Below are 26,965 nucleotides of genomic sequence, written 5' to 3'. Positions count from 1 at the left end.
TTTCCAGTCCAAAATACTGAACAACAAAAATTAACCCATTTCTCCAATGCGAATAAAGAGCTGTCTACCACTAGAAGGAATCCAGGACTATATAACATAATGAGAAAGAGGCTTTGAAGCTGAGCCCATAGTATTCAGCCCATTTTTTAGGCAATATCCTGGACCCCGAGTAAGAACTTGAGCAAGCTAGGCTGGACTGCTGAAATTTTGTGGAAGAGTGGTGAATCCAGACCCCCCCAAAAGACCATAAACTTCACAACAACAAAATTAAATACAACAGTTATACAAATACTGTATTATTATCACAATAATTAAAAGTACATACTCTACACACACACAAAATTGTGAAAACAATTGTAGAAATGTACAGACAAGCTACAGTCATTTTAAGTTGTTTGGAATACTAGTTGTTTGGCTTGGTGACTGGCTGGGCAGTGTAATTACTTAAGTTTAGTTACAGGACGAGAGCTACGCTCATGGTGTCCCATCTTCCCAGCACTCTTTGTCGTATAATGCTTTGAAAGTACAGTACTGATGGTTTTGGCCTCTACCATCTGCTCGCCTAACTTGTTCCAACCGTCTACCACTCTGTTTATGAAAGTGAATTTTCTTATATTTCTTTGGCAGCTTTGTTTAGTTAGTTTAAATCTATGACCTCTTGTTCTCAAGAGGCAGTATGTACAATGTTAAATATTGTATTATCAGCACTGTCTTGGCTTTTCTTTTTTTTATAAAGACAAAGTCTCAGAGTGCTGAAGGTGATATATATAGTGGAAATATATTTCCATTGAGCAGAAAATTTAAATGGTAAAAAGATATGTATAGGATGCAACAACTACATTGCATCTTGGCCACCACTCACACAATTATATCTTTGTGGGCCCAATGATGATCATAAATATTTGCTAGTGATCTCTCTTGTGATAGTCAAAATGAAGGATGCTTACTAAAAACATTTTTTCTGTAATTTTATAATTAACTGGCTGACTTTTGGTGTGCACACCTTAATCATTATGTATTGTGTAAGTGGCAAGTGTCATACACCTGTACAGTATGTATAATTCTGACACTGAATTGTTCACCAAGGATTGTTGTGGTATGTAACAGTCAAAATGATGGCTGCATTATAAAATAATTTTCTATGATTTTTTTAATTGAGATTGGCTAATCATTTGTGTTATGTGTGTATGTTGGAAATATCTGCCACAAAAATCATCACAGAACTAAGTGAAGTCTCCTACCAGGAGAGGACGAGAGCTACAGGACTAACGTCACTACAAACCAGACAACAGGACTGATCTCATCATGACCTATAATACCGAACAAATTTGCAGACATCAGTTTATACGACTTTCATAAAAGGACCACTGTAACTAATACAAGAAGTGACAGCTTCAAGACCAACAAGCTATTCTACAGGACAGACAACAAAAGATGCTTTTTACCCAAAGGGATATGAACTTTTGGAATCACCTACCTGTCAAAGCAATAAATGCCAAGACAGGACTCCAGCTCAAAAATAACCTGGAAAAAATCCTCAGAAATAATAGGACAATGGATAATTTCAGATAAATATGTGCATAATTTGGTCATACTTGTTTGCAATGATTGCTGTATCCTATTCAACAGGCAAAATAAAGATTGCATAATAAATGAATTTTGTGATTTTTTATTTAATTTAGTGTAGGATAATCATTAAGATGGATTTTTACTTTAATTGTGCTTAAGGGTTATTAAGAAGATATTTCAATACATTAAAGGTATTAAAAGGTAAAGGTTAAGGTAAGAAATAAACCAGTATATGAATTAAAGTGGTTGCAGGTCCTCACCTCCACCCACCCCCCCCTCCACTCCTAAAGTGCCATTGGGTTGTCACAGGTCTGAGGGATCTAAAAATCTCCCACGCAATGAATTGGCTTCACCACGTACAGTTCATTCAGTGAGTTCACACTACAGTATGTATGTATGTATGTATGTATGTATGTATGTATGTATGTATGTATGTATGTATGTATGTATGTATGAATGTATGAATGTATGAATGTATGAATGTATGTATGTATGTATGTATGTATGTATGTATGTATGTATAAATGTATGTATGTATGTATGTATGTATGTATGTATGTATGTATATCATCTGTCTACTCAGGTCCTTTAGATTTAAGTAATTATTAATTATTCCTAGTGACTTTTAAGTTCTGCTTTTTGTTTACTTCTTTTAATTCAATTTACATATTTTTTCTAAATATAAATGTCTGATGTTTTAAAATAAAAATTTTATTTGCATATAAAAAATGGATTTGATGCAGTTGAAGTGGTTGAAGTAATTGAGTGTCAAATGGAACCCTTATCAGACATGCTTCACCTTGAACAACAATAACAAACTAATGTTGAATGTAATGAAACGCCTGTTTCTGGAGAGGCGTTAGTGGCTCCTTGCAGCTGGCTGCACTGAGATGGCTTCACATCTGTGAGTCATTTGCGAGTCATTAAAAGTCTACCAGAGGCCAAAACCTGGCCCCCCTCACAGAGATGCAGAGTGCAGGAGCTTTTGATCACCCTCACCAAAGAATCAAACCTCCAGAAAGGAAAAGAGAACAAAACAGACAACTGCACGGTTCACAGAAAGTAAACAAACAAATGCAGCAAATAACTTGGCAAGCTATCCACCCAGTAGTTAGGTCTTACTCTGCTATCCCAATAGTAGTGTCTAACCACCACCAGGTGGAGGATGTACCTTAGAAGCTGCTGGCTTACCATGTAACAATCTTCAGTCATAAGCTAAATAAATACAAATTAAAACACCTGGCAAGGAAGGGTGGGTCCAGAAAACCATCAAGGCCCCCCAAGAAAGAGGCATTTCATTATTCAATGCTTGTTGTCTGGTGGGGCAAAATGATGGCTCTCTATAGCTGACCACAGAAAACAGAAGAGCAGGTCACACCACGGGAGGTTATCTTGAGATGATTTCAGATCTTGAGATCACCAAGGTGAGCAATGATCAAACCCCCGAAGGAGAGAGAGACCAGGATGGGAAACCCTACCTAGGGCAAAACAAGCTCCAAGGGGATCATGAACACTGACCAAGGAACAAGCTACTAGTAACCTGTTAGAACCCCCCCCCAAAACTAGTAACCTGTTAGACCCCCCCCCCCAAAACTAGTAACCTGTTAGACCCCCCCCCCCCACCTTGAGCCAGGATATTGGCCCAAGAAATAGCGGAGAGTAAAGCAGACAAAGCTGCAAACTTCCAAACAATATGGACCTGAGGGTAAGCCACAGGCCAGCTAAAATGGAAGAAACTGTGGATGACCAGAAACAAAAGTCTTGGAATAAAGTACCAAGGAAACTGGCTCAACAAACAATGTGATCCCCCAAAGTAGACCAGGTGTACGGGTAGCAACAAACAGCTGCAGCTGGACACAACAAATGAATTCCCCCCACCCAAAAAAACAAAGAAACAATAACAAAAGGTGCCCTCTGAAAGCAAACTGTCTCATTTCTAGCCAGCAAATACTGTAAAGGCTGCAGATACCTGGTTGATACCTGGTTGATGGGGTTCTGGGAGTTCTTCTACTCCCCAAGCCCGGCCCGAGGCCAGGCTCGACTTGTGAGAGTTTGGTCCACCAGGCTGTTGCTTGGAGCGGCCCGCAGGCCCACGTACCCACCACAGCCCGGCTGATCCGGAACTTCTCTTAGAAAACCGTCCAGTTTTCTCTTGAAGATGTCCACGGTTGTTCCGGCAATATTTCTTATGCTCGCTGGGAGGACGTTGAACAACCGCGGACCCCTGATGTTTATACAGTGCTCTCTGATTGTGCCTATGGCACCTCTGCTCTTCACTGGTTCAATCTTGCATTTTCTTCCATATCGTTCACTCCAGTACGTTGTTATTTTACTGTGTAGATTTGGGACCTGACCCTCCAGTATTTTCCATGTGTATATTATTTGGTATCTCTCTCGTCTCCTTTCTAGAGAGTACATTTGGAGAGCTTTGAGACGATCCCAATAATTTAGGTGTTTTATCTCGTCTATGCGTGCCGTATATGTTCTCTGTATTCCCTCTATTTCAGCAATCTCTCCTGCTCTGAAGGGGGAAGTGAGTACTGAGCAGTACTCGAGACGGGACAGCACAAGTGACTTGAAGAGTACAACCATTGTGATGGGATCCCTGGATTTGAAAGTTCTCGTAATCCATCCGATCATTTTTCTGGCTGACGCGATATTTGCTTGGTTATGCTCCCTAAACGTTAGATCGTCGGACATCATTATTCCCAAATCCTTGCTACTATGGGAAGATTCGATTGTGTTTTGTACCCTGTATTATGTTTCAGATCCTCATTTTTGCCGTACCTGAGTACCTGAAATTTATCACTGTTAAACATCATGTTATTTTCTGCTGCCCAATCAAAAACTTTGTTGACATCTGCTTGTAGTTTTTCAATGTCTTCAGCAGAGGTAATTTTCATGCTGATTTTTGTGTCATCTGCAAAGGACGACACGAAGCTGTGGCGTGTATTTTTGTCTATATCAGATATGAGAATAAGGAACAGTAGCGGTGCAAGGACTGTACCTTGAGGTACAGAGCTTTTAACATCGCTTGGACTCGATTTTATCTGATTGACTGTTACTCTTTGTGTTCTGTTCGACAGGAAATTGAGTATCCAGCGTCCTACTTTTCCAGTTATTCCCATTGACCTCATTTTGTGAGCTATCACCCCATGGTCACATTTGTCGAACGCCTTTGCAAAGTCTGTGTATACAACATCTGCATTTTGCTTTTCTTCTAGGGCTTCTGTGATTTTGTCATAGTGGTTGAGTAACTGTGACAGACAGGATCTTCCCACTCTAAATCCATGTTGTCCTGGATTGTGCAATTCATTGTTTTCCATAAAACTAGAAATTTGATTCCTAATCACTCTTTCAAACACTTTTATTATGTGTGATGTTAGTGCAACTGGCCTATAATTTTTTGCCAAGGCTTTACTCCCCCCCCTTGTGCAACGGAGCTATATCTGCAGATTTAAGTGCTGCTGGTATCTCCCCTGTATCCAGGCTCTTTCTCCATATTACGCTGAGTGCTCTCGCTACTGGTACTTTACATTTCTTTATGAATATTGAATTCCATGAGTCAGGCCCAGGAGCTGAGTGCATAGGCATATTATCAATTTCTCTTTCAAAGTCTTCCGAGTTTGTGGTAATATCCGTTATATTATCTGCAGCTTGAATGTCATTCATAAAGAAGCTGTCTGGGTCATCAACTTTCATGTTGTTTATTGGTGTGCTAAACATAGCCTCATACTGGCTTCTTAGAATTTCACTAATCTCTTTGTTGTCCTCTGTGTACGTACCTTCATTTGTAATTAACGGTCCAATACTGGTCGAGGTTTTGGATTTTGATTTTGCGTATGTGAAAAAATATTTCGGATTTTTCCTTATCTCTTGTATAGCTTTCTGTTCCAATTCCATTTCCTCAGACTCATAGGATCGCTTCAACGTTTGTTCTATTTCCTCAATCTCCCTGCTTAGGCTTGTTTTCCTTGCTTGTGATAGTTGTGTCTGCCGAAGCATTTCCGTTATTTTTTTCCTTCTCCTGTACAGTCGTCTCCGTTCTCTTTCTAGAGTGGTCCTCTTTCTGCCCCTCCTCACAGGCACGTGCTTCAAGCAGACCTTGTAAGCTTCAGCTGACAGTTGAGCTATTCCCTGTGTGGGAGTTTTGTCGCTTAAGACCGTCTCCCATTGAATGGTTGCAAGGTCTACATTTATTTTTTCCCAGTCAATCCTCTTATTGTTGAAATTGAATTGATTGAATATTCCTTCTCGCTTGTTTGGTCTCTTAGACCTACTACCGTTATTTATGCTAGTTCGCACTTCAATGAGCTTATGGTCTGAGTAGGAAGTATCTGAGATTGTGATATCCCTGATTAGTTCATCATTGTTTGTGAATAACAAGTCTAGTGTGTTTTCGTTCCTAGTTGGTTCTGTAATCTGTTGATTGAGCGAGAATTTGTCACAGAATCTCAAAAGTTCTCTAACCTGTGGTTGGTTATTTCCCGGGTCATTCCCTGCTATGATATTTGTGTTTGCCGTTCTCCATCTTAGACTCGGTAAATTGAAATCTCCAAGAAAGATAATATCTGGAGCTGGGTTTGCTAGGTTGTCAAGTATGTTCTCTATTTTGTGCATCTGCTCTGTGAATTCCTCAATCGTTGTATCTGGCGGTTTATATATTAGAATAATAATTAAGTTTAGTTTCTCTACCTTCATTCCAAGTACCTCTACCACCTCATTAGTTGAATTTAGTAGTTCTGTGCATACCAGGTCTTCTTTAATATACAGACCTACTCCTCCATTTGACCTAGTTTTTCTATCACATCTATATAGATTATACAGTATCCACTCAATTTAACGGCCTCTTTTATACCGATCTGCTGGTATTAACGACCGGTTTGGGAGCCCAGTAGCTAGAGCCTGCTATACCGGTCTGCGGTCGATATTACCGACAGTCGGTATTGGGTTTGTTGTGGCATCAGCGTCCCCTCACATGGCGACCAGGCCGCCACCGACCTGGATCGTCCAGAGTCATATATTACATCTTAATTTTCTTTTAAAATGATTCACTTTAATGAAGAAAATTGTAAATTATTATTAATAAAATATTTTGAAACAGTTTTTATTAAGCAAAAGTCTTTGTTTTCTTATTAAATACCTTTTATAGTATGTATAGGCACTAGGTATTTTTTTTCCCACGGACCTAGTATGTACTCCGACGGGCCATGTGTTCCCATTGTTTACCGTGAACTCGCGCGGCTAGCTTCAATTGTGAAGGATATTACTGTACTGTAATTGTGATCTTTTTAATTTACAAAATGCCAAAAGTTACCCAAAGGAAGCGCCTGACGGTTGCACAGAAGCTGGAGTTAATTAAGAAACTTGATAAAGGATATTCTCATGCACGAGCAGCAGCAGAGTTTAACATCGGGAAAAGTACAGTAAGTGACATCAAGAAACAGAAGGATACTCTATTAAAATATGTGAGCACAACAGAGTGTGCTACTTCTGGTGCTGCATGTTCGAGAAAAACAGTAAAGTCTGGTCAGTATCCACAATTGGATGCTGCAGTGTATAAGTGGTTTATTCAGCACCGCACAATTGGCATGGCAATAAGATTTGAAGAGCTTAAAGTTGCAGCAAGTAAACTTGCCATTCAATTAGGTATAAAAGATTTCAGTGCAAGTGATGGGTGGGTTGGAAGATTTAAGGCTCGGCATAACATTTCAAACACCAAAAAAATTTCTGGTGAGGCGTCAAGTGCTGATCCCACTAATGTTGATTCATTCAAGGCTAAATTAAACGAGTACATTGTCAGTAATAATTTAAGGAAATATCAAGTATATAATGCTGATGAGACTGGGTTTATGTGGCGAGCTGTACCAAGTACATCCTTAACCAGTAGGATGCAGGAAAATATTCCTGGACGAAAGATAAGCAAGGAACGGCTCTCAGTCTTGCTTTGTGCTAATGCTGATGCCTCTCACAGGACAAAATGTGCCGTGGTAGGCAAGTCTAAAAATCCTCGAGCCTTAAAAAATATAATGCAGGCATTACCTGTAATATATTACAATTCTAAGAAATCATGGTTTAATCAAATAATATTTACGGACTGGTTTGAAAACCACTTTTGCAAAGAAGTCAGAGAATTCCAGATCAACAAATGTGGAATAAAGGCCAGTGAGGTTAAGGCATTGTTGCTGCTAGATAATGCTCCTGCTCATCCCATTAGCAAGTTAATTTCAAGGGATGGCAGAATAAAATGCATGGCACTTCCACCAAACACAACATCCTTGATCCAGCCCATGGACCAAGGTGTTATCCTTGCTGCTAAACGTATGTACCAAACAGCAATGCTTGAAGATGTTTTAGTTGTTTTACCTAGCGAGGAAGATGAATTGACAGGAAAGGATACAAGGGCTCAAAGAACACTAGAAAATCTAAAAAAGTACACAATCAGGGAAGCAATATTCCACTGGGCTAGGCTTTGGAATAAAGTGAAAGAAACCACACTAACAAATTCATGGAAGAAACTGTTAACAGAGAGGCCTAGATGTGAAGCAGCAGTATCTGATAGTGAATTCGAAGGTTTTGAAAATGAAGCCAATGATTTTGAAGGGTTTGAAGAAACGATCCGAACAATGTTGCTCCAAGCTGGTCAGGGTGTACAAGTGAATGATATCAATGAATGGTTAGAAAATGATTACGATCCTGGTTATGAATTGTTAACTGAAGAACAGATTGCGCAAAGTGTTCTCGGAAATGACTCTGATGACTCTGATGACTCTGATGATGACTCGGACGATGTTGGTGAGGCTCTGCCTAGAGGTGTCGGATATCAGAAAAGATTGGAACAAGTTGAGGAACTCATTGAATATTCAATAAAAAGTAAACATGAGGTTATTGGAAATTTTTATGTACACCTTACAGCCTTAAAGCAATGTCTCAAAACGTTAGCCAGAGAAAATCAGATTCAGACAAAAATAGATAAATTCATGATTTCAACGGTTCGTGAAAAATCTTCGTCGACAAGCGATGCTGCACCCGTCGATGCTGAATTACCATCGACAAGTCGTGGAGCATCCGCCAGCAATGAATGCTCTACAAGCCATGCTGCACCCGCCGATGCTGAATTCCCATCGACAAGTCGTGGAACATCCGCCAGCAACGAATGCTCTACAAGCCATGTTGCACCCGCCGATGCTGAATTCCCACCAAGTCGTGACAAGTCATCCACTAACGATATAAAATATGATTGAAAGGCATATAAATTAGTGTAAAAAGTATTGATAGAGTACAGTATTGTAAGTGTTAATGATTAATTAAGCCTAGACAAAAAGATACTGTACAGTGTAAATATACAGTAGAAATAATTGTCAATAGTGAAGTAGAATTAGAACTCATGTGAATTAGTAGTAAGGCTAGCTGTTGTGTGAAGTGAGTGCCTGAAAATAATTGTACATATAAAACAAGCGCTGCAGAGGATGACGTAATCATCACAGCTTCGTAATCTTCAGCTTCATTAAAAGTAAGTCAATTTACCAATTTTATTATAGTATTACAAGATATTAATTTTTTTTTTTTCAACAAAAGCTACATATTAGTCTCTGCAAATGTATATTCTATCGTCAGCAGAGAAAAGGTGAGCTCAAAATATTTCGTCTTGGCTAGCTCTCAGTGACAAGGCTCGATCGCCATTGTTATGGCATGGCCGCCACAGCCTGTGTTGTAACATTAAAAGTCAGTCAATTTACCAATTTTATTATAGTATTACAAGATATTAGTTGTTTTTTTTCAACAAAAGCTACATATTAGTCTCTGCAAATGTATATTCTATCATCAGCAGAGAAAAGGTGAGCTCAAAATATTTCGTCTTGGCTAGCTCTCAGTGACAAGGCTCGATCGCCATTGTTATGGCATGGCCGCCACAGCCTGTGTCGTAACATTAAAAATACATTACCTGCACTGTTCAGGGTAAATCAAAACACATCTCTAAAATTTTATTAAGACAATATTAACTCGCTGATTGATACATGAAATATTTTTCAATACAAAGGAATGAATCAATTTTTTCCCACCCATCTGGACTTGATCAGAGCGTGTTTACACATCATCCATGCAGCAGCCAGCAACTGGCTTAATCGTCGGCCGTGCACTAAATTGGAATGCAATTACACAATGAACTTTATTTAATTTTAGTTATACAGTGTAAAATATATCCTACCTGAATGTTACTTGAAAAATTACCCGACCCGACTTAACGTCGGAAATAACGGAGCTCCGTAAATAACGACTTGGGCTCAGCCCCATATAGGCTGTTAAATTGAGTGGATACTTATTTGGAATCCAGATTTCACCATCCATGTAATCTTTTGTATGAGTTTCCGTGAATGCCCCAAATATTGAGTTTGACTCTAATAGAAGGCCATTTATGAACTTAACTTTATTTCTTGACTTTGGCTTTAAACCTTGAATGTTTGCAAATATGAATGATTGTCCATGTTGTGTGTAACTTCTGGAAGGTTTTGGTAGTTCTCCCTCCTCTCTACCCTGACCCAGGGTGTGTTGTTGTGGCAATGGTTTGTCCAGTTTTGGAAGTGATACTGGGGAGTGTGGTAGTCTCTGTGTAGTTGGGGGGTGTAGTATGTGTGGGCTTGATGCCGAACTGTAGTCCAGTCTTGGGCATTTCCCCCTCTCCATCCGTACTCCTGCCACGTTTCTGCCTGTCTGTTTCTCCCTCTGTTTGTACCTGCCTCTAAAAAATTTTCAGGGCTATTATGTTGGACTTCTTCTCTTATATGGCGCTGTGTACCTCTGACGTGGAAATCGGGGCAGTGAAGATCGTAGCATTTCCTCTCATTGACTGAGAGTCTGCATAGCTTAGGGTGAAAATATCTACACTCTGTATCAAAACGACATCTGCCTTTCCCTAACCAGTTTCGGCATTTCCGTGGGTGCATGAATGAGCATTCCGTGCCTCTGGGCCCATATCTACACTGTTCTTTTGCATAATACCAGCAAATATTTTCATTTGTGATTGTATTATTCTTGTTTGTACCCGTGCACGACTTGGCTACCTCTGTGTTTTTTGTTCCAACTTTCTCGTTTCTGCATTCATTCTCAGATGAAGAAACCACCCACTAGAACCGAAAGAAAAACCAACTTCGAACCAGAGACAGACAGCTCAGGAGGAGAAAGAGCAGGCCAGAGATGAAAAACCATAAGAAACAATACATGAAACAGTACCGAGGGAGCACTGATGCAGAATACCAGCAAAATTGGCTCCTCCCAAGATCAAATGATAAGAGGTGATAATAGTTGGCAAAAACGATGCCACTCAACAGCCAAGACAAAAAGGACCATACCAACAAAACTGATACAAAAGGACAAACAATGAAGAGACAATAAGATGAAAAGAGCACCAAGAAACCTCAAGCTGCTGGAGCTGCAACAAAAGACACAGGTGGAAAATGAAGATCTCAGCTACATGTGCACCATCTGTATGGTAATTACACTAAAGTAATTACCATACAGATAATGAGAGACGAGTCAAAAGCTCCACATGCGAAGAGCTAAAGACAACCCCAAACTGGCAAGGAAAGTCTCCAGACCAATTTGCTGAATCAGGCAGAGTCCTAGAAAGATACCTAGGTTCAGACACCTAGACCAATGCGCTAGAAACTAAGACTGAGCAGATAACCAAGTAGCCAGAAGGACCATTTTGCCAGTTTAATTCTCCAGCCTGAACAACACCAGGAATGATAGGTGAACTGGAGGGAAGCGATAACGGAATATCCACATCAACCAAGCCATCAGAAAAGCATCCTCCATGAGGACTCGCAATCAAAGAATGGTATAGTGTGGAAAAGAGGCCTCTGAGTTCATGTCTATGTGAAGAGGTTCACCATGGGGCTCCCAAACATCTCAGAGCCACAGGAAGGACACATTCTCGACGGTCCACTCCATGGACAAGGAACAAAGTAATAAAACCTCCAAGAGAATGTTGGACACACACCCCCCACATGTGAACAACATGGAGAACCAAGCCCTAAGAATCCAAAAGATGAGCTAGACACACACATCAGCTCCAAACATGAAAAGACCAAAGCAGCTTCACACGAATGAGACAATAAACCATCAGAGAGCAGTTAGAATGGTGCTGGAGAATGGAGTCCAGCAGGAGAAACAGTCCAGAAGCGAGTTTGCCACACAGCTGCAAACTCACAAACCATACTGGGTGCCTAAAGGAGGGAACCACCTAACAACCCTGTAAAGGTGGTTGTAATAAAGTTAATCGCCAATCACAAAGCCCAAACCCAGGGCCGAGGCATCAATACATACATCAAGCGATGGAGAAGGAAGGCACAATGGAACCTAGCTCCAAATAATTTAAAGAGGAAACAGGCAAATCAAAAGCTGCTAAAGAGTAAACAGAGTTCACACTCAACAATCCTAGCAGTGGCAAGAAAGAGAGACCCAGATGATCCAGAACAATGCCTGAAGCCAAACCATACCTATGGGGAACACCATGCAGGCAAAGTTCAGGCTCCAGCAGAACTGTTCAATCAACTGTAAAGCAATCTGGAGCCTCCAAACATCAGATGAAGATAATCCAGCAAGCAGAGCCGAGTAGCTGGTGGCAAGAAAAGGAAAGCCAACCGAGAATCCCAAACTAAACCAAGTCCGAACCAGGGATATACTTGGATAGGTTTGGTTCTTCAGTAAGGGATGATAGTGAATCCCCGTTCTCTACACCTCTGTGAGTGTGGCCAGGTTTTGGCCTCTGGTAGGCTTTTAAGGAGCTGCAAGGGGCTGATTCAACTGATAGATGTGGTGCTAAATGTACCTATCTACAGGAAGCCAGTGTCTTAATCCCCTCCAGAAAACCAGCGTTTTATGTAATGAAATGCCATTTTCTGGGTGAGACCTGGAGGCTCCCTGGAGCTAACCGGGCTGATATGAATGTACTAGACCCTGGTATCAGTCAATGAACATGAAGTTCTAGGCTTACTGGGGGACCACGAGGCAGAACCTGACCCCCTCAGAGAGGTATGAAGAGCAATAGCCTATAGAAACCCCTGTGTAATTGGAAGCATTCTATGGAAGTATGGTGTCTATTAATCTTGTTTAAATTACCAAAATTACCAATCAAGTTGTCAATGTAATCAATCAGAGCTTTAATATACCAATGTGCTTTACTATACTTATTAATCTCTCTCATCTCATTTTTTCCTTGCAATGTATCTGTTATCATTTTATTAATTCTGCTAGAATTTACCTACCTAAAATTATCTGTTAGATTAAGGACCTGCCCGAAGCGCTGCGAGTACTAGTGGCTTTACAAGATTGTAAATACTGTGCTATGTATTCTCTCAAACCCAATGTACCTTCTTGTATATAATAAAATAAATAAATAAATAAATAAATGTCTGCCATCAAACCGTGTCAGGCACCCAGAAAGGTAAGTGCCCGAAAACAAACCCCTATTCTGGTTAAAATATTGCTACTGAAAGCCAAACTAGTGGACAGAACTCTCCAAATGAAAATGAGCAAACATACATGATGTCACTACGTCACCGCGCCACTGTCTGCACAACCCCCCCTTCCCGGGAGGGAGAAGGGGGACCCCCAGACCCCCGTGCCGGCTATCCACCCTGCGGTTCTGAGGCTGGATGTAAAAAAAAAATGAAAAAACAGCCGAGCAAAGGGAGGGATCCGGGTCTCACCCAGAAAATGGCGTTTCATTACATTCAATGCTGGTTTTCTGGGGGAAGCCCCTTCAGCTCCCAGAGCTACTTACCAAAAGACAAGACAAGAGGGATATACCCAGGAAGCAGTCGGCTGATGCTCCTCAATGTGAAGTCGAGACAACTGGCAGCAACCGCCGACCCAATACAACACAGGCCTGAGTAGGCCCAGGAACGTTGACAAAGTACCGTGAGGCCAGGACCCTGTTCGACCTCCAAAAACCCTGTGTCCGAATGTCAACCCAAGACATGTTTCCAAATACGGCAGCAAGTGCAGCAAACTTACAAATGTTGTGGGCACGCGGATAGACTGCAGGCCGGCTGGAACAAATATCCCTACGGAAGACCTGGGAGACTCGAACCCTGGAACAGGGAAGGGAAACCGGGTCAACCCAAAGTGTCTTTTCAACTACCGAGGCTGTGGCTCGTAGGTAACGGTGGAGAGCCGCAACCGGACACAACACATGATGCACCCCTGGCCTAACCAACCAAGCATCAACAACCCAAGGACCCCTGCGGAAAGCAACAGTCTCATTCCTCACCAGAAAAGAGGGAGACGGTCGCAAATGAACAAATCTACCACCAGGACCAAAAGAGCAGAAACCCCTGCGCTGGAGAAGAGCATGAGGCTCCCCGACCCGACCACCCAGAGGCCAATGCCAACAGGAAAAGAGCCTTGGAAAATCAATCCTGAACTGAAGGGGCCACCACAAACCGAGGAGAAAGGAGAGCACCCAGTCCAACGACCAGGATGGCTCAGGCGGTGCATGAGTAGGCCAGAGGTCAAACAACACACGAGACAGCTTGCTGAATGGTGCAGGAGTAACATCAATGCCAAATGCAAGCTGCAGTGGCTTTGCCAGCGTAGCACGATACAAAGAGACAGTATTCGGCATAAGATGACGGTCCTGGAACAACCACGAAAGGAAACACAAGACAACCTTACCAGAGACAGAAGTAAACCTACTTAGGGACAGGAAATAATGAAAGGACCGCCTCAACCAAGCCGACACGAAGAGGTCCACCTCCGGGACCTGATACATCTGGCAGAGCCAACTTAATGAGTCGGCGTCAAAAGTCCATTCCATGGACAGGGGAATGAACAGGCAGGCCGTCCGCCAGGACATTGGACACAACCCCGAACATGAATAGCCAGAAAAGCTAAACCCCGAGAACTCAGCAGACGAGTCACTGAAGCGACCAGCCCCAAAGAGCCAAGGACTGCATCGAACCCTTTCGGTTCAAGCAATGAACCACCGAGGAGCAGTCCGAATAGAGCCCGATCGTCGATCCGCGAGCGACCCAAACCCTCCAAAGTGACATCCACACCGCCGCAAACTCCCTCACTGTGCTGTGGGCCCGACGGAAGGACAGACCCCACCACCCCAGGCCGGCCTGGTGAGCACAGGTCACAAAGCCCCAGCCAAGCGACAACGCGTCCGTCAACACATCGAGCAAGGGCTTCAGTAGGCGCCAAGGCACTGAACCCTGAAAAACCCGAAGAGGAAGCCAGCGATGCAGCAATCGATGCAAGGACCCCAGAGGCCGAACCCAGCGATCGCAAGAGAGATGGAAGGAACGTCCCCGAAGGAACCAGAACAGCAGACGAAGCCAAACCTGACCCAGTGGGTAGACCATCATGACAAAGTTCAAGCTCCTATACAAACCCTCGAACAACCGCCGTGTGACCCGGGAGCACCTCAGAAACAGGTGAAGGCGGGACCGCCGCCGCAGCAGAGCCTCCAGAGAGAGAGACAAGGAAGCGGTCCGAGAGTCCCACACAAGATCCAGAACAGACCGAACCAGAGGGGGAATCAGATGGGATTTCCTCCAGTTCAGCAGGAACCCGAACCCGGCGAGCTGGGAAAGAACCAAATCCCTGGCAAGCAGACACACGGACCGGCTGGGAGCCCACACCAGCCAGTCATCAAGGTAAGTCACAACCTGAATCCCTAAAAGAAGCAGACGGGTCACCACAACCCAGGTAAGGCACATGAAAATGCAAGGTGCCACATTCAAGCCGAATGGAAGGCAACGAGAGCAGTAACCTTGAAGCCCCACAACAAAATCGAGCCACCCCCTGAACACCGGATGAATCGGAATGTGCTAATACTCGTCCCGAAGGTCCAGGGACATCATCCAAGCGCCTGACTCCAAGAGGAGAAGGACCTGGGACAGAGTAGTCATCCGAAAGGGGGGACAATATCCCATAGGTTCAGATGGAACAAGTCCAGAATGAACCTGAGGTCTGCTCAGTCCCGTTCGGAACCAGAAACAGGCGGGAAACCCACCGGAGGGATGAGGTCGTTTCGACCCCATCCAACCGAACCCACTCCAAGATGATCCAACAGAGCACAGGAGAGGAGGCCTGCCCCACCAGCCCCCCAAACCTCCCAAAGGAGGAGAGGCCACCCAATGCCACCACAGGCCGCACGAAATGACCCGAAAGGGCCCACAAATCGTGGAACCAGGGGTGAGCAAACAGCGCGACCCTCCCCCTCATCGCCCCGTCAATGGGACGCTTCCGAAGGATGGCCTACCATGACGGGAGGAACCTCAAGCCCTGGCACGACCCTTCTGAGAAGACCCCCCCCTCCCCTCCTCCCCCACAGGCCCTCCGGAGAACTACCAAGTCCAACATGGGATGATAACTGGAAGAAGCGACCTGCAGAATATGCACCACCGCAAACTGCAAACAGCAAAGGACAAAAAGGCAAAGAAAACCTGAGACCCCTGGGCCCAAGCAGATTCCAGGGAGGTAACCAGCACTGCCTGCCGACTCGCAAGACGGGAAACAAAAACAGCGACACTGCATCCTGCAGGATTGGCACAAACGACTTCAAAAAAGCAGATGATGCACACACTGTCAAGATCAACACAAGACCAAGGATCGGCCCGAAGCGCCTCCACATCCTCCTCAAGCCAGTCCGAGGACAGCTCGAAAAGGGAAAAAATGCAAGACCGACGCCATCAGGCCCTTAGCGCACACGTCCTCAGCGACCAGTGCAGCCAAAAAGGTGGGAACCTACACGTAAAGCTGCAAAATGCCAACATCCTGAGGATGGGGCTAGGGGAAACAAGGGGAAGGGGTTGCACAGGCAGCGACACGGTGACGTATGTCATGTCATGCTTGTTTGCTCGTTTTCATTTGTATATATGTTTCATTTGTGGAGTTCTGTTCACTAGTTCGGCTTTCAGCAGCAATTTCTTAACCAGAATAGCAGTTTGTTTTAGGGCTCCTACCTTTCTGGGTGCCTGACTCAGTCAATGGCAGACATAGAATGCTTCCAACTACAAGGGCGTTTCTATAAGTCACTGCTCCTCGTGCCTCTCCGAGGAAGCTAGGTTCTGGCGCATGGTCTGCAGTAGGCCTAGAACTCCATGTGCACTGACTGATGCCAGGTTCTAATACATTCATATGAGCCCAGTTAGCTCCTGGGAGTGAAAGGGGCTCCCCTCAGAAAAAATCTTTTAAAAGACAGGAGTGCCTTTTGGTCATCAATAAGGAGCTTAACCATGAAAAGAGAGAGATGTCCCAATGTTTGGAAAAATTCTCAAATAAGGAGAGAGAAAAAATAAAAAAAATAAAAACCTAATCAGCACAAACTTAATGTATTCTACATGAAGCCCTAGGAACTGCCAGGAAAATTTGTTTTTCCTTTTTTCTACCTTAGATAAAATTACATACATACATACACACACAATATATATATATATATATATATATATATATATATATATATATATATATATATATATATATATATATATATACACATACATACATACATACACACACACACACACACACACACACACACACATATATACATATACATACAAAAAGAATAGGGGTGGTAAACGAAAATATCAGTGTTCAGTGAAGATCCACAAGATCTTCTCTGTGTACTCTCTATTTTTTTTCTCCGAGGCTATGGGTCCCTACAATTGGACCTGAGGTGGTACCCATATATATATATATATATATATATATATATATATATATATATATATATATATATATATATATATATATATATATATATATATATATATATATATATTTATATATATATAAAATATACAGAACATTATAAATAATAAATAATTGCTGGGAAAATAATGGGACTTGAGAGAATGGTCTTTTACATAACATTCAAACACTGACTAGCACGTAAATCTAACAAACAAGCAAAAAAACGCATTATACAAAGAAAAGGTATTTGTTTTACCTGATTTGTCTCCTGGGAGTTTTGAGAGGAGAAAAAAAAATGGCTGATAAATTCAAAGATTGCCAAAATAACAAAAGAAGTTGTCCAAAAACAAAAACTTCTTTTTGAATTATTAACCTGATTCAACTGCTAATAGCAGTGATCTATGTTCTGCTCATTTTATTAACAATACAGTATAGAGCAAACAAAAACAAAAATATTATATATATATATATATATATATATATATATATATATATATATATATATATATATATATATATATATATATATATATATATATGTTGCAACCCGTTCTCGCAAATTTAATAAGTCAATATTGACTTATTAGTTGCGTGCATAGGTGACATACTTAACATAATAGTTTCCCTTGAAAAGCTTCATAGAAAACACCGACCTTACCTAACCTACTTAGTATGTTAAAATAAGCATCTTATAGCTTCGTAATTACAATTGTTACTTAACCTATTATAGGCATAGGTTAGGTAATAGTTGTAATTACGAAGCAATAAGATGCTTATCTTAACATACTAAGTAGGTTAGGTAAGGTTGGTGTTTTCTATGAAGCTTTTCAAGGGAAACTATTATGTTAAGTATGTCACCTATGCACATATTTAATAAGTCAATATTGACTTATTAAATTTGCGAGAACGGGTTGCAACTAATATATATATATATATATATATATATATAATGTATATATATAATTTTTTTTTTTTTTATTGTTGAATATGACCGAAAAGATAAGATTAATAATTCTAACACGAATTTTCTCAAAAAATTTTTTGTTTCTTTTCGCTGTCGATGGTAATTGAAAAATCAATTCTCCAAAATTCATTTTTATTTCTAGTCTGACTCGACGCCTGAACGTGTTTCGTAATAACTTATTACATTCAAAGACTTTAGTTTACACACACAACTGTAACCTGTAAACAGGCATAATACATCCATACTTATACTCGCATTTGGGTGATGTGATATGGTACAAAAGTTTTGGATGAGGTGATTGACATTTACACACAATAGAATACAAACCAATGGGTATAAAATCATAAAAATGGAAGTAACTGCAGAAGGCCTATTGGCCCATGATGGTTCCTCTTGATGCTTTTATATTGGTTCAGAGTCTTGAAGTGGGTAGAATATAGTTGTGCCTTAATTGGCTGTTGATTGCTGGTGTTGACGTTTTGATTTCTAGTGCCTCGCAGATGTTGAGCCTCCTGCTATCACTGTATCTATCGATGATTTCTGTGTTTTGTTAAAATTTCTCTGGTGATGGTCTGGTTGTGAGAAGAGATTATATGTTCCTCGATGGAGCCCTGTTGTTTATGCACTGTTAATCGCCTGGAAAGAGACGTTGTTGTCTTGCCTATATACTGAGTTCTTTGGGGCTTACAGTCCCCAAGAGGGCATTTGAAGGCATAGACAACATTGGTTTCCTTCAAGGCGCAAGGAAACCAATGTCGCCTATGTCTTCAAATGCCCACTTGGGGACTGTAAGCCCCAAAGAACTCAGTATATAGGCAAGACAACAACGCCTCTTTCCAGGCGATTAACAATGCATAAACAAAAGGGCTCCATCGAAGAACATATAATCTCTTCTCAAAACCAGACCATCACCAGAGAAATTTTAACAAAACACAGAAATCATCGATAGATACAGTGATAGCAGGAGGCTCAACATCTGCGAGGCACTACACATCAAAAAGTCAACACCAGCAATCAACAGCCAATTAATGCACAACTATATTCAACACACTTCAAGACTCCAAACCAATATAGAAGCATCAAGACGAACCATCATGGGCCAATAGGCCTTCTGCGGTTACTTCCATTCTTATATTTTTATACCCGTTGGTTCGTGTTCTATCATGTGTAAATGTCAATCACCTCACCCAAAACTTTTGTACCATATTACCTCACCCAAATGCGAGAATAAGTATGGATGTATTATGACTGTTTACTGGTTACAGTTGTGTGTGTAAACTAAAGTCTTTGAAAATGTAATAAGTTATTACGAAACGCATTCAGGCGTTGTGTCAGACTAGAAATAAAAATTAATTTTGGAGAATTTATTTTTCAATTACCATCGACAGTGAAAAGAAACACAAGAAATATTGAGAAAATTCATTTTAGAATTATTAATCTTACCTTTTCAGTCATATTCAACAACATATGTTTACAAAAAAGACTAATACCAAAATATACTAATTAATTAATATTATATGTATGTATATATATATATATATATATATATATAATATATATATATATATATATATATATATATATATATATATATATATATATATATATATATATATATATATATATATATATATATATATATATATATATATATATTTTTTTTTTTTTTTCATAATTTATGGGTTCTAATAAGTTCATTTCCTCCCACACAAACATGAAAGAAAAATATTTATACCAAATTAACCATAAAATTGATTTGATCTCTTAAATATATAATTGAATTAAAAATATATATAGAATATGACCTTATTAAATATACACATGTGTACACCTTCAGATCTGCTACCCAGAAAAAAAGGGAATGCACAAACAGAATACACAAAATGGGAATATATATATATATATATATATATATATATATATATATATATATATATATATATATATATATATATATATATATATATATATATATATTATATACTGTATATATATATACTGTATATATATATTTTTCATCATGATGATTCTAGCATCTACAAAGATAGGGAACTCTCACATTTCACAAAAATGAATTTTCTTTTTTTTTTTTTAATTCTCCTAAGATTTATTTTCTTTAGACGAGAATGCAGGTCTGCTCAACAACAAAGGCTTTATAAAGGGAGAAGAAATGCTTGCTTTTAATACTGCAGTTAACTGCAGTACAATTAACAGTTAATTCTCAACAAGGTTCTGGTAGTTATGCATAAGGATTACATTTGCGCAACTTTTAGTTTGACATTGAAGGGGATTTTTTTTTTTTTTAATTTCCAACAATATAGTTAAGTGAAAATGTGTTAAAGAGTCAGTTTACATACATAATTTAAATTACACACAATGCCAGTTTTAAAAATAATAAATAGTGCAAACAAATGGTGCAGGATTTATAAATACAGTACTGTACTGTAATACCAAATGAATAAAGGTACGGTACTGTAATAACAAATGAATGCAATACAGCTTAGTAATTTAAACCAGAATATGATAAAACAAGTAATTAAAAAATCAAAATGAAGAAAAAATTTAAAACCATAATAAACAATATTGAGATCAAGATATATCAGAAAATAAATATTATATTAAACTAAATGAAATTTAAATATCAACATAAAAGTGATAAGTGCCAAAATTAAAAGGAGTTTAAATTATGCTGCATATATTGGCATGGACCTCTTGTATCAACTGCATATCTGAGGACTCACTGTGTTAGATCAAATCTCTTTCCTCCCCAACTGTATTCATTGCTTGTAAGAGATTACAATAAAAAATGAATACTGTATATATAGTTATCTATAAATAAATAAGTTTACCATTCAAATTATAATGTCAGTTTTGTATTATAATGAATATATCAATAAGCCTGAGCCCTAGATATTCAAAGACATTATTCCTTGAATTTGTTGGGGGCTTTTTCAGGCATCTTCTGAAAGTGAAACAAAGGGTATATGTAACTTACGAAGGAGGTGAAGGAAGAGGAACCTGGTGGATCTTCCAGGTGGCAACAGACATAGAATGCTCATCAGCAGCATAACAACGCCATAAACACTGTATCAATGTGGCTGCGGGTTGCCGTCGACGGATCATGTGCTTCTGACGCTGCTGCTGCTGCACCTTCAAGGCAAACCCCGAGCCTAGAATACCCTGCACAAGTGATAAAATAATGTTAATGCCTGTATCTCCACATGTGCTCTTAAACTATAATGCCCATCTGTGCCATGTTTTCAGTGGCAGTTCTAACAAGGCAATTTTATGAGGACTAGAAAGGGGGATTTAAAAATGTTTGGTTCCCACAGTCAGGAACAGGAAGCATGTTAAGCTTATCAAGGTACCCCTTGGGCCAAGTACTGGCCTTTTCCAGGATGCAATCCAGAACAGTTGCATAACTCCAAGGAACTTATTAATTATTGGGTGAACAAAGTCATCAGGTGAAAGTAAATGTTACCCAAATACTTGTCCTACCATGAGAAGCAAACCTAGGAACTATCTGATGTCACCCAACTGCATTTACCACTGCCTCATGCAGGCTTATAAAATATAAAAATCTATGCTGGATTTCTAGCTTTGCCTGTTGATGGCTCCTTAAAGCTATCTCACCACAAAGACTTACCAGGGTGCACAGTAGAGCAGCAGCCAGCAATCCCTATAAAAGTAGGACCAATGCTGCATCAATCTACAAAAAGCTACACAAGCCTGGGAACATTCACCACATATTGTGCTGCCAGGACCCTAATTAGAATGCCAAAACCTGAAAGACCAGATCTCTGACCACATATATGTTAGAAAAGAATGCAAAAAGAGCCACAAACTTGCAAACACCATGTACCCATGGGTAGAATGCAGGCTGGTTCAACTTAATGACCTGAGAGAAAGATGTCATGGAACAAGGGACGATGAACACCAGATCAACAACGCTTTATCTGGAATGTCCTGAGTGGCATGTAAATATCAGTGAACAGCTGCAACCAAACAAAATAGGTGATGTTATCTTGAGATGATTTCGGAACTTAATGTCCCATGCGGCCCAAGTCTTCAACCAGGCCTCCTGTTTGTTACACACCCCCAGGAAGCAGCCCGTAGCAGCTGTCTAACTCCCAGGTACCTATTTACTGCTAGGTAACAAGAGAATCAGGGTGAAAGAAACTCGGCTCACTTGTTTCCGCCTCCACCGGGAATCGAAACCGGAACCTCAGGACTACGAATCCGAAGCGCTGTGCACTCAGCTGTCAGGCCCCTGCCTGTGATGCATGCACAGTAAATCTAACAAAGAATTAATAATCAACAGCACCCTCTGGCAACCAGCTGTCTCATTCTTAGCCAGAGAGGAAGGAGATGGCTGCAAATGAAACAAAACATCCGATCAGACGTTTTGACTTAACCCCCAACAAATGTCCAACGAGGCACAAGATATTGAACATATAGATGAATCAGAGATATATGCAACACACACACAGTCCCACATTAGAGGTTGCTCTGAAAACTGGAACATACTGGAGAAGTGACAAGGAGGCTTCTAGCATGGATGAAAAACTTTCTAATCGACAGAGAAATGAGGGCAGTAATAATAGGCGATGTATCGGACTGGAGAAATGTCATGAATGGAGTACCACAGAGTTCAGTTATTACAGTTGTAATGTTCATTGTCTACATAAAGGAGGGAGGGCTGGTCCACAATAAACCCTCCAAAAACTGCAGAGAGTTTGTTGGGTCCCAAAGAATAGACCAAACAGGAACACTGGGCACATTTGCTGCTTACCAAATATTACAAACACCAAAACATCCAAGGGCAAATATGGCTGTTAAGAGAGCACGCAGTGTGCCATATAAAAAGCATGCAAACAACCTGTGCGACCCTCAAATAAAAATGTAAACTGCTCCTCATTCACAGAGCCTTGCAGACGAGTTGAAAAACTGTGCATTCCTAAGGTAAAGGAACCTTCTAACCAGAACTGGCTTCTTAAACAGCCACCTGAACACCCTCAGAGAAAGTAACTCTGGCAAAGGAAGGGCAACACCAGTGAACACCTTAAGATGATCACTCTATGCACATGCAGTTTAAGGTGAACAGTTAATCCAAGTCCAAGCAAAACATGTGGCATACATATACAGTACTGTACTGTACATGCAACATGAAGCAAAAACCAAAATAAAGAACACACTTAAGCAAATAAGCAAATAGCTCCCCATAGGACAAGCATAATCTAGGATGGCTAGTAATTAGCTGAAAAACTAAAAAAGGAAGACGAGTATAACAGTGAACATCATAAACATAAGTACCATCTAATATGACTATTAATGTGTTATGGCTGGTGGATCAAGGAAGAAGGCACATGGTCCCGTGGTGATGCACAGGTGGAACTAAAGTTACCTGCTTCATCACCAAGTGGTTTGTGAATCCCAGGACTTCGCTGTCCCATTAATTATGCTTTATTTACCTTACTATTTTTATGTTTTGGTTCACCCACTTTCCTGGTGGCCTTTTCTTGGTTAGGGTGATCTTGGATCCCCTGCTCCTTACATCTTTTTAAAGGGGGTCAGGTTTTGATCTCTGTTTCCCGGTTGGCTCATATGACTTAGGGGCCTGGCATGGATTGAATTGAGTAGAGCTTGCCAGGTAGCAAAAACCAAGGAGCCCCCAATAGGGGCCCTCCCAGAAACTCAATTATGTAATGCTTAAACAGATACACAAGGTATTCCCACCGAGAGGTCTAACAAATTGAGCTCTTAAAAATTATTTGATTTTTTTTATGTGAAGAATATTAATCAAGCTCTTAAGTTTCTGGTCACTGGCAAGTCTTGATAGACCACCATGAATGTGTGTTTGATAAGTGCAAGTTTTCTTGCAAAATCTGCTATTTCCAGACATTGTGCAAGTAATGCAAAAGTCTTCATTGTTTTTTATACAGCTGATTTGATTACAATGATCAGTTAGTAGGTATTTGTATTTGTTATAATGTCATTAATTACAATCAGTCCTGCAATTTAGGCAAACCCTAAGATTAATTTGCAAAATAATTAGTATATTTTTGGGTTATATTTAATACTAAGAAATCATTATTGTTATTAACAGAACGCACCAAACTGGGAAAACTATGAATACATTTGATATATAATTAATATGCAGTTTTTTTTAGCGATACTTAATGCTAAAGGGTATAGACTATTTTATTTTGGATGTCGTAATGTAGTTACCATAACATTTGTTCACCCCCTTTGTCTTAAATAAATGCCTGAATATAACTGTATACCACACATTGATCTGAATATGAATTTATTTATATTTTGGTTTACAATTTTTTTATTAATATTATTATTAATATTATAAATAATATTATCATTAATACCATTTGCACATTAATACTGACCGCTGGGAGAGCGAAGAAGGAGATCCCTAGAAGTGCACAACCTGAGGCAATCATCTTGCCTCCCCACGTCTTGGGCACAGCATCCCCATACCCCACTGTGCACAGCGTTATCTGACGAGGACCATACACGTGTTAGTTAAAGTAATAGCAAGTATGTATAGAGAACACTGGTGAAAAATGCTGATGGAGCCTGCATATATGGTTAGATTGCATTTATGAGAAGAGCAATGAGAATACTAGTAATATAGGTATACGTATAGGTATAAATCAAGTAGGGTGTGTTCAAGTAAGGAGGGTTTATAATTACCAAATATAAACAACATATGCAACATAAATATATGTTTAACATGATATTGGTTTAGCCCAAGTTAGACTATAATATTCCAAAAAACATTAAAATACATATCAAATATAAAATGGCGAGTAGTTATCGAAATAAATAATTTTTAGGGCCAATTCTTATGCAGAATTTAGAAAAGTACGTATGGTACTTCTGGTAGTAGAGTCGGGTTCATTCTTAACTCAAAATTGGGAATCCTGGGTACAAATCCCGGCTGAGAAACAAATGGTTGTGCACGTTTCCCATCACCTAATGTTCCTGTCCACCTAGCAATAAATAGGTAACCAGCAGTTAGTAAATTTGTTGTGGGGTTGTATCCTTAAGTGTCAGTAGTTCAACCTTGGGAGAGACCTTAATAATATAAGCCTAACATGTATATATCCACTGGCTGCCTGTCCCCTGGCACAATGAATTTTTATAGTATTATTATTAAAATTGTTGGATTTTTTTTTTTAGGCTCCTATTGGCGGCTCATTGGAGCTTGCTACGCAGGAAACTTCACCCAACTCAATCCATGCTAGGCCTTTGCGAGTCATTATAAGCTTACTGGGGATCAGAGGCTAGAACCTGGCCCCATTCTAAAGAGGTGCAAGGAGCAGGGGAATCCAAGATTACCTTAACCAACAATAAGCCACCAGAAAGGTGGCCAAACAAAAACATACAAACAGCAAGGTAAACAAAGCAAAGAAAACAAGATACTGAAGCCCCAAGATGAATGAATCTACAGGTCATGATCCAGTTCTCTCATTAGCAGGACCTGTGCACCACCAGAGTACTACACACCTTCCTCCTCTGTCCCCTAGCCATGAACCTCAATCCTTTTGCGTGGCTTTTACGTTTATGACATTCTCTGTTATGTTTCTTTTCCCACCTGGCACTCATTGGGTCCTGGTTTTTTCAGACAATTGATGACCATCACGTTTTCATCTTGTAGGGGACATTTGTTTGTGCATTTTTCTATATTTTAGTGTTTGCTTCATGATGCAAATACTGTATATTTATGCCAAACTTCTTGCATGGACTCTGATTAACCATCCACTTTGAACTGCACATGCCTAATGATCATTTCTAGGTGTTTGATGGTGGTGTCACTGCCTGGCCAAAGTTACCTTCTTTAGTGGGTTCAGGTGGCTCTCTCGGAGAGGCTGGCTTCCGGTAGGAAAATGTCTTCAACTCCTATGGAAGGCTTTGTGGATGGGGGGGGGAGGGGGAGGCTGGATTTTCATATAAGGGTAGCATAGGTTGTTTGCACGCTCAACTTTACAGCTAGCCACTCATGCCTTTAACAGCCATTTAGGAGATTTAGTTATTTTGAACGTGGAACTAATGAGCGAACTGCTTCACCATCTCATTTTCTATGTTTTAATAATTCATGCTTTTTATTTATCTGAATTTACCTAAAGGCCACTAAGATGCTAGTGCCCTCAACGAGGACAGGAAGCCTGAAGCTTGTCAAAGGTCCCCCCCCATTAGATCTGATGATTTTTAGAGTTGGAATTTACAATTTAACAGTTTTGGCATTTCGAAGTTCAGCAGGTAGGCAGTTCCATAAGTTTATAACCTTGTGGGTGAAAAAACATTTCCTGTTCTCAGTCCTACACTGTGGCTTGCTTGCCGAGTTTGAAACCATTGCTTCTTGTGTGTAACATCTAACCTTTTGAAGAAATTGTCTGGATCAACATCCTCCAAACTATTCAATATTTTAAAAGTTTTAATGAGATCCACCCTACCATGCCTGGTTTGCAGTGTTGTTAGCCCTGTGGCCCTCAACCTTTCCTGGTATGAGAATTAGCTTAGCTCTGGAAGGATTTTTGTTGCCCAGTGTTGCACTTTCTCCAGAGCAGTTATGTCCTTCTGAAAATAAGGTCTCCATGCTTGGATACAGTAATCCAAATGACAGCACACTCGAAATTTATACAATTGAATCACTGCCTTCTCTTCCTTAAAGGCAAAGGTATGCTTGATTATTCCAAGGGTTTGGTT

The 26,965-nt window shown here is 40.3% G+C and overlaps 1 protein-coding gene across 4 annotated transcripts in view; it reads right to left on the bottom strand.

The window, feature by feature from the left end:
* Positions 1-26,965, bottom strand: part of LOC123769351 (potassium voltage-gated channel subfamily KQT member 1) — an 874,235-nt gene that overhangs the window by 257,798 nt on the left and 589,472 nt on the right. For all 4 annotated transcript variants that reach the window (XR_011223844.1, XM_069309856.1, XM_069309857.1 and 1 more), the window contains exons 7-8: positions 24,643-24,753; positions 21,237-21,421 (exon numbers count right to left, since the gene is read on the bottom strand). Coding sequence is in view for 3 of the 4 variants with exons in the window: in XM_069309856.1 (XP_069165957.1) it covers positions 21,237-21,421; positions 24,643-24,753 (296 nt within the window). In the remaining variant the exon portion in view is untranslated. The remainder of the gene's footprint in view (positions 1-21,236; positions 21,422-24,642; positions 24,754-26,965) is intronic.

This window comes from Procambarus clarkii, chromosome 66 (genome assembly GCF_040958095.1).
Source record: "Procambarus clarkii isolate CNS0578487 chromosome 66, FALCON_Pclarkii_2.0, whole genome shotgun sequence".
In the NCBI taxonomy this organism is placed as follows: Eukaryota; Metazoa; Arthropoda; class Malacostraca; order Decapoda; family Cambaridae; genus Procambarus; species Procambarus clarkii.
This window is presented reverse-complemented; position numbering and strand designations above follow the sequence as displayed.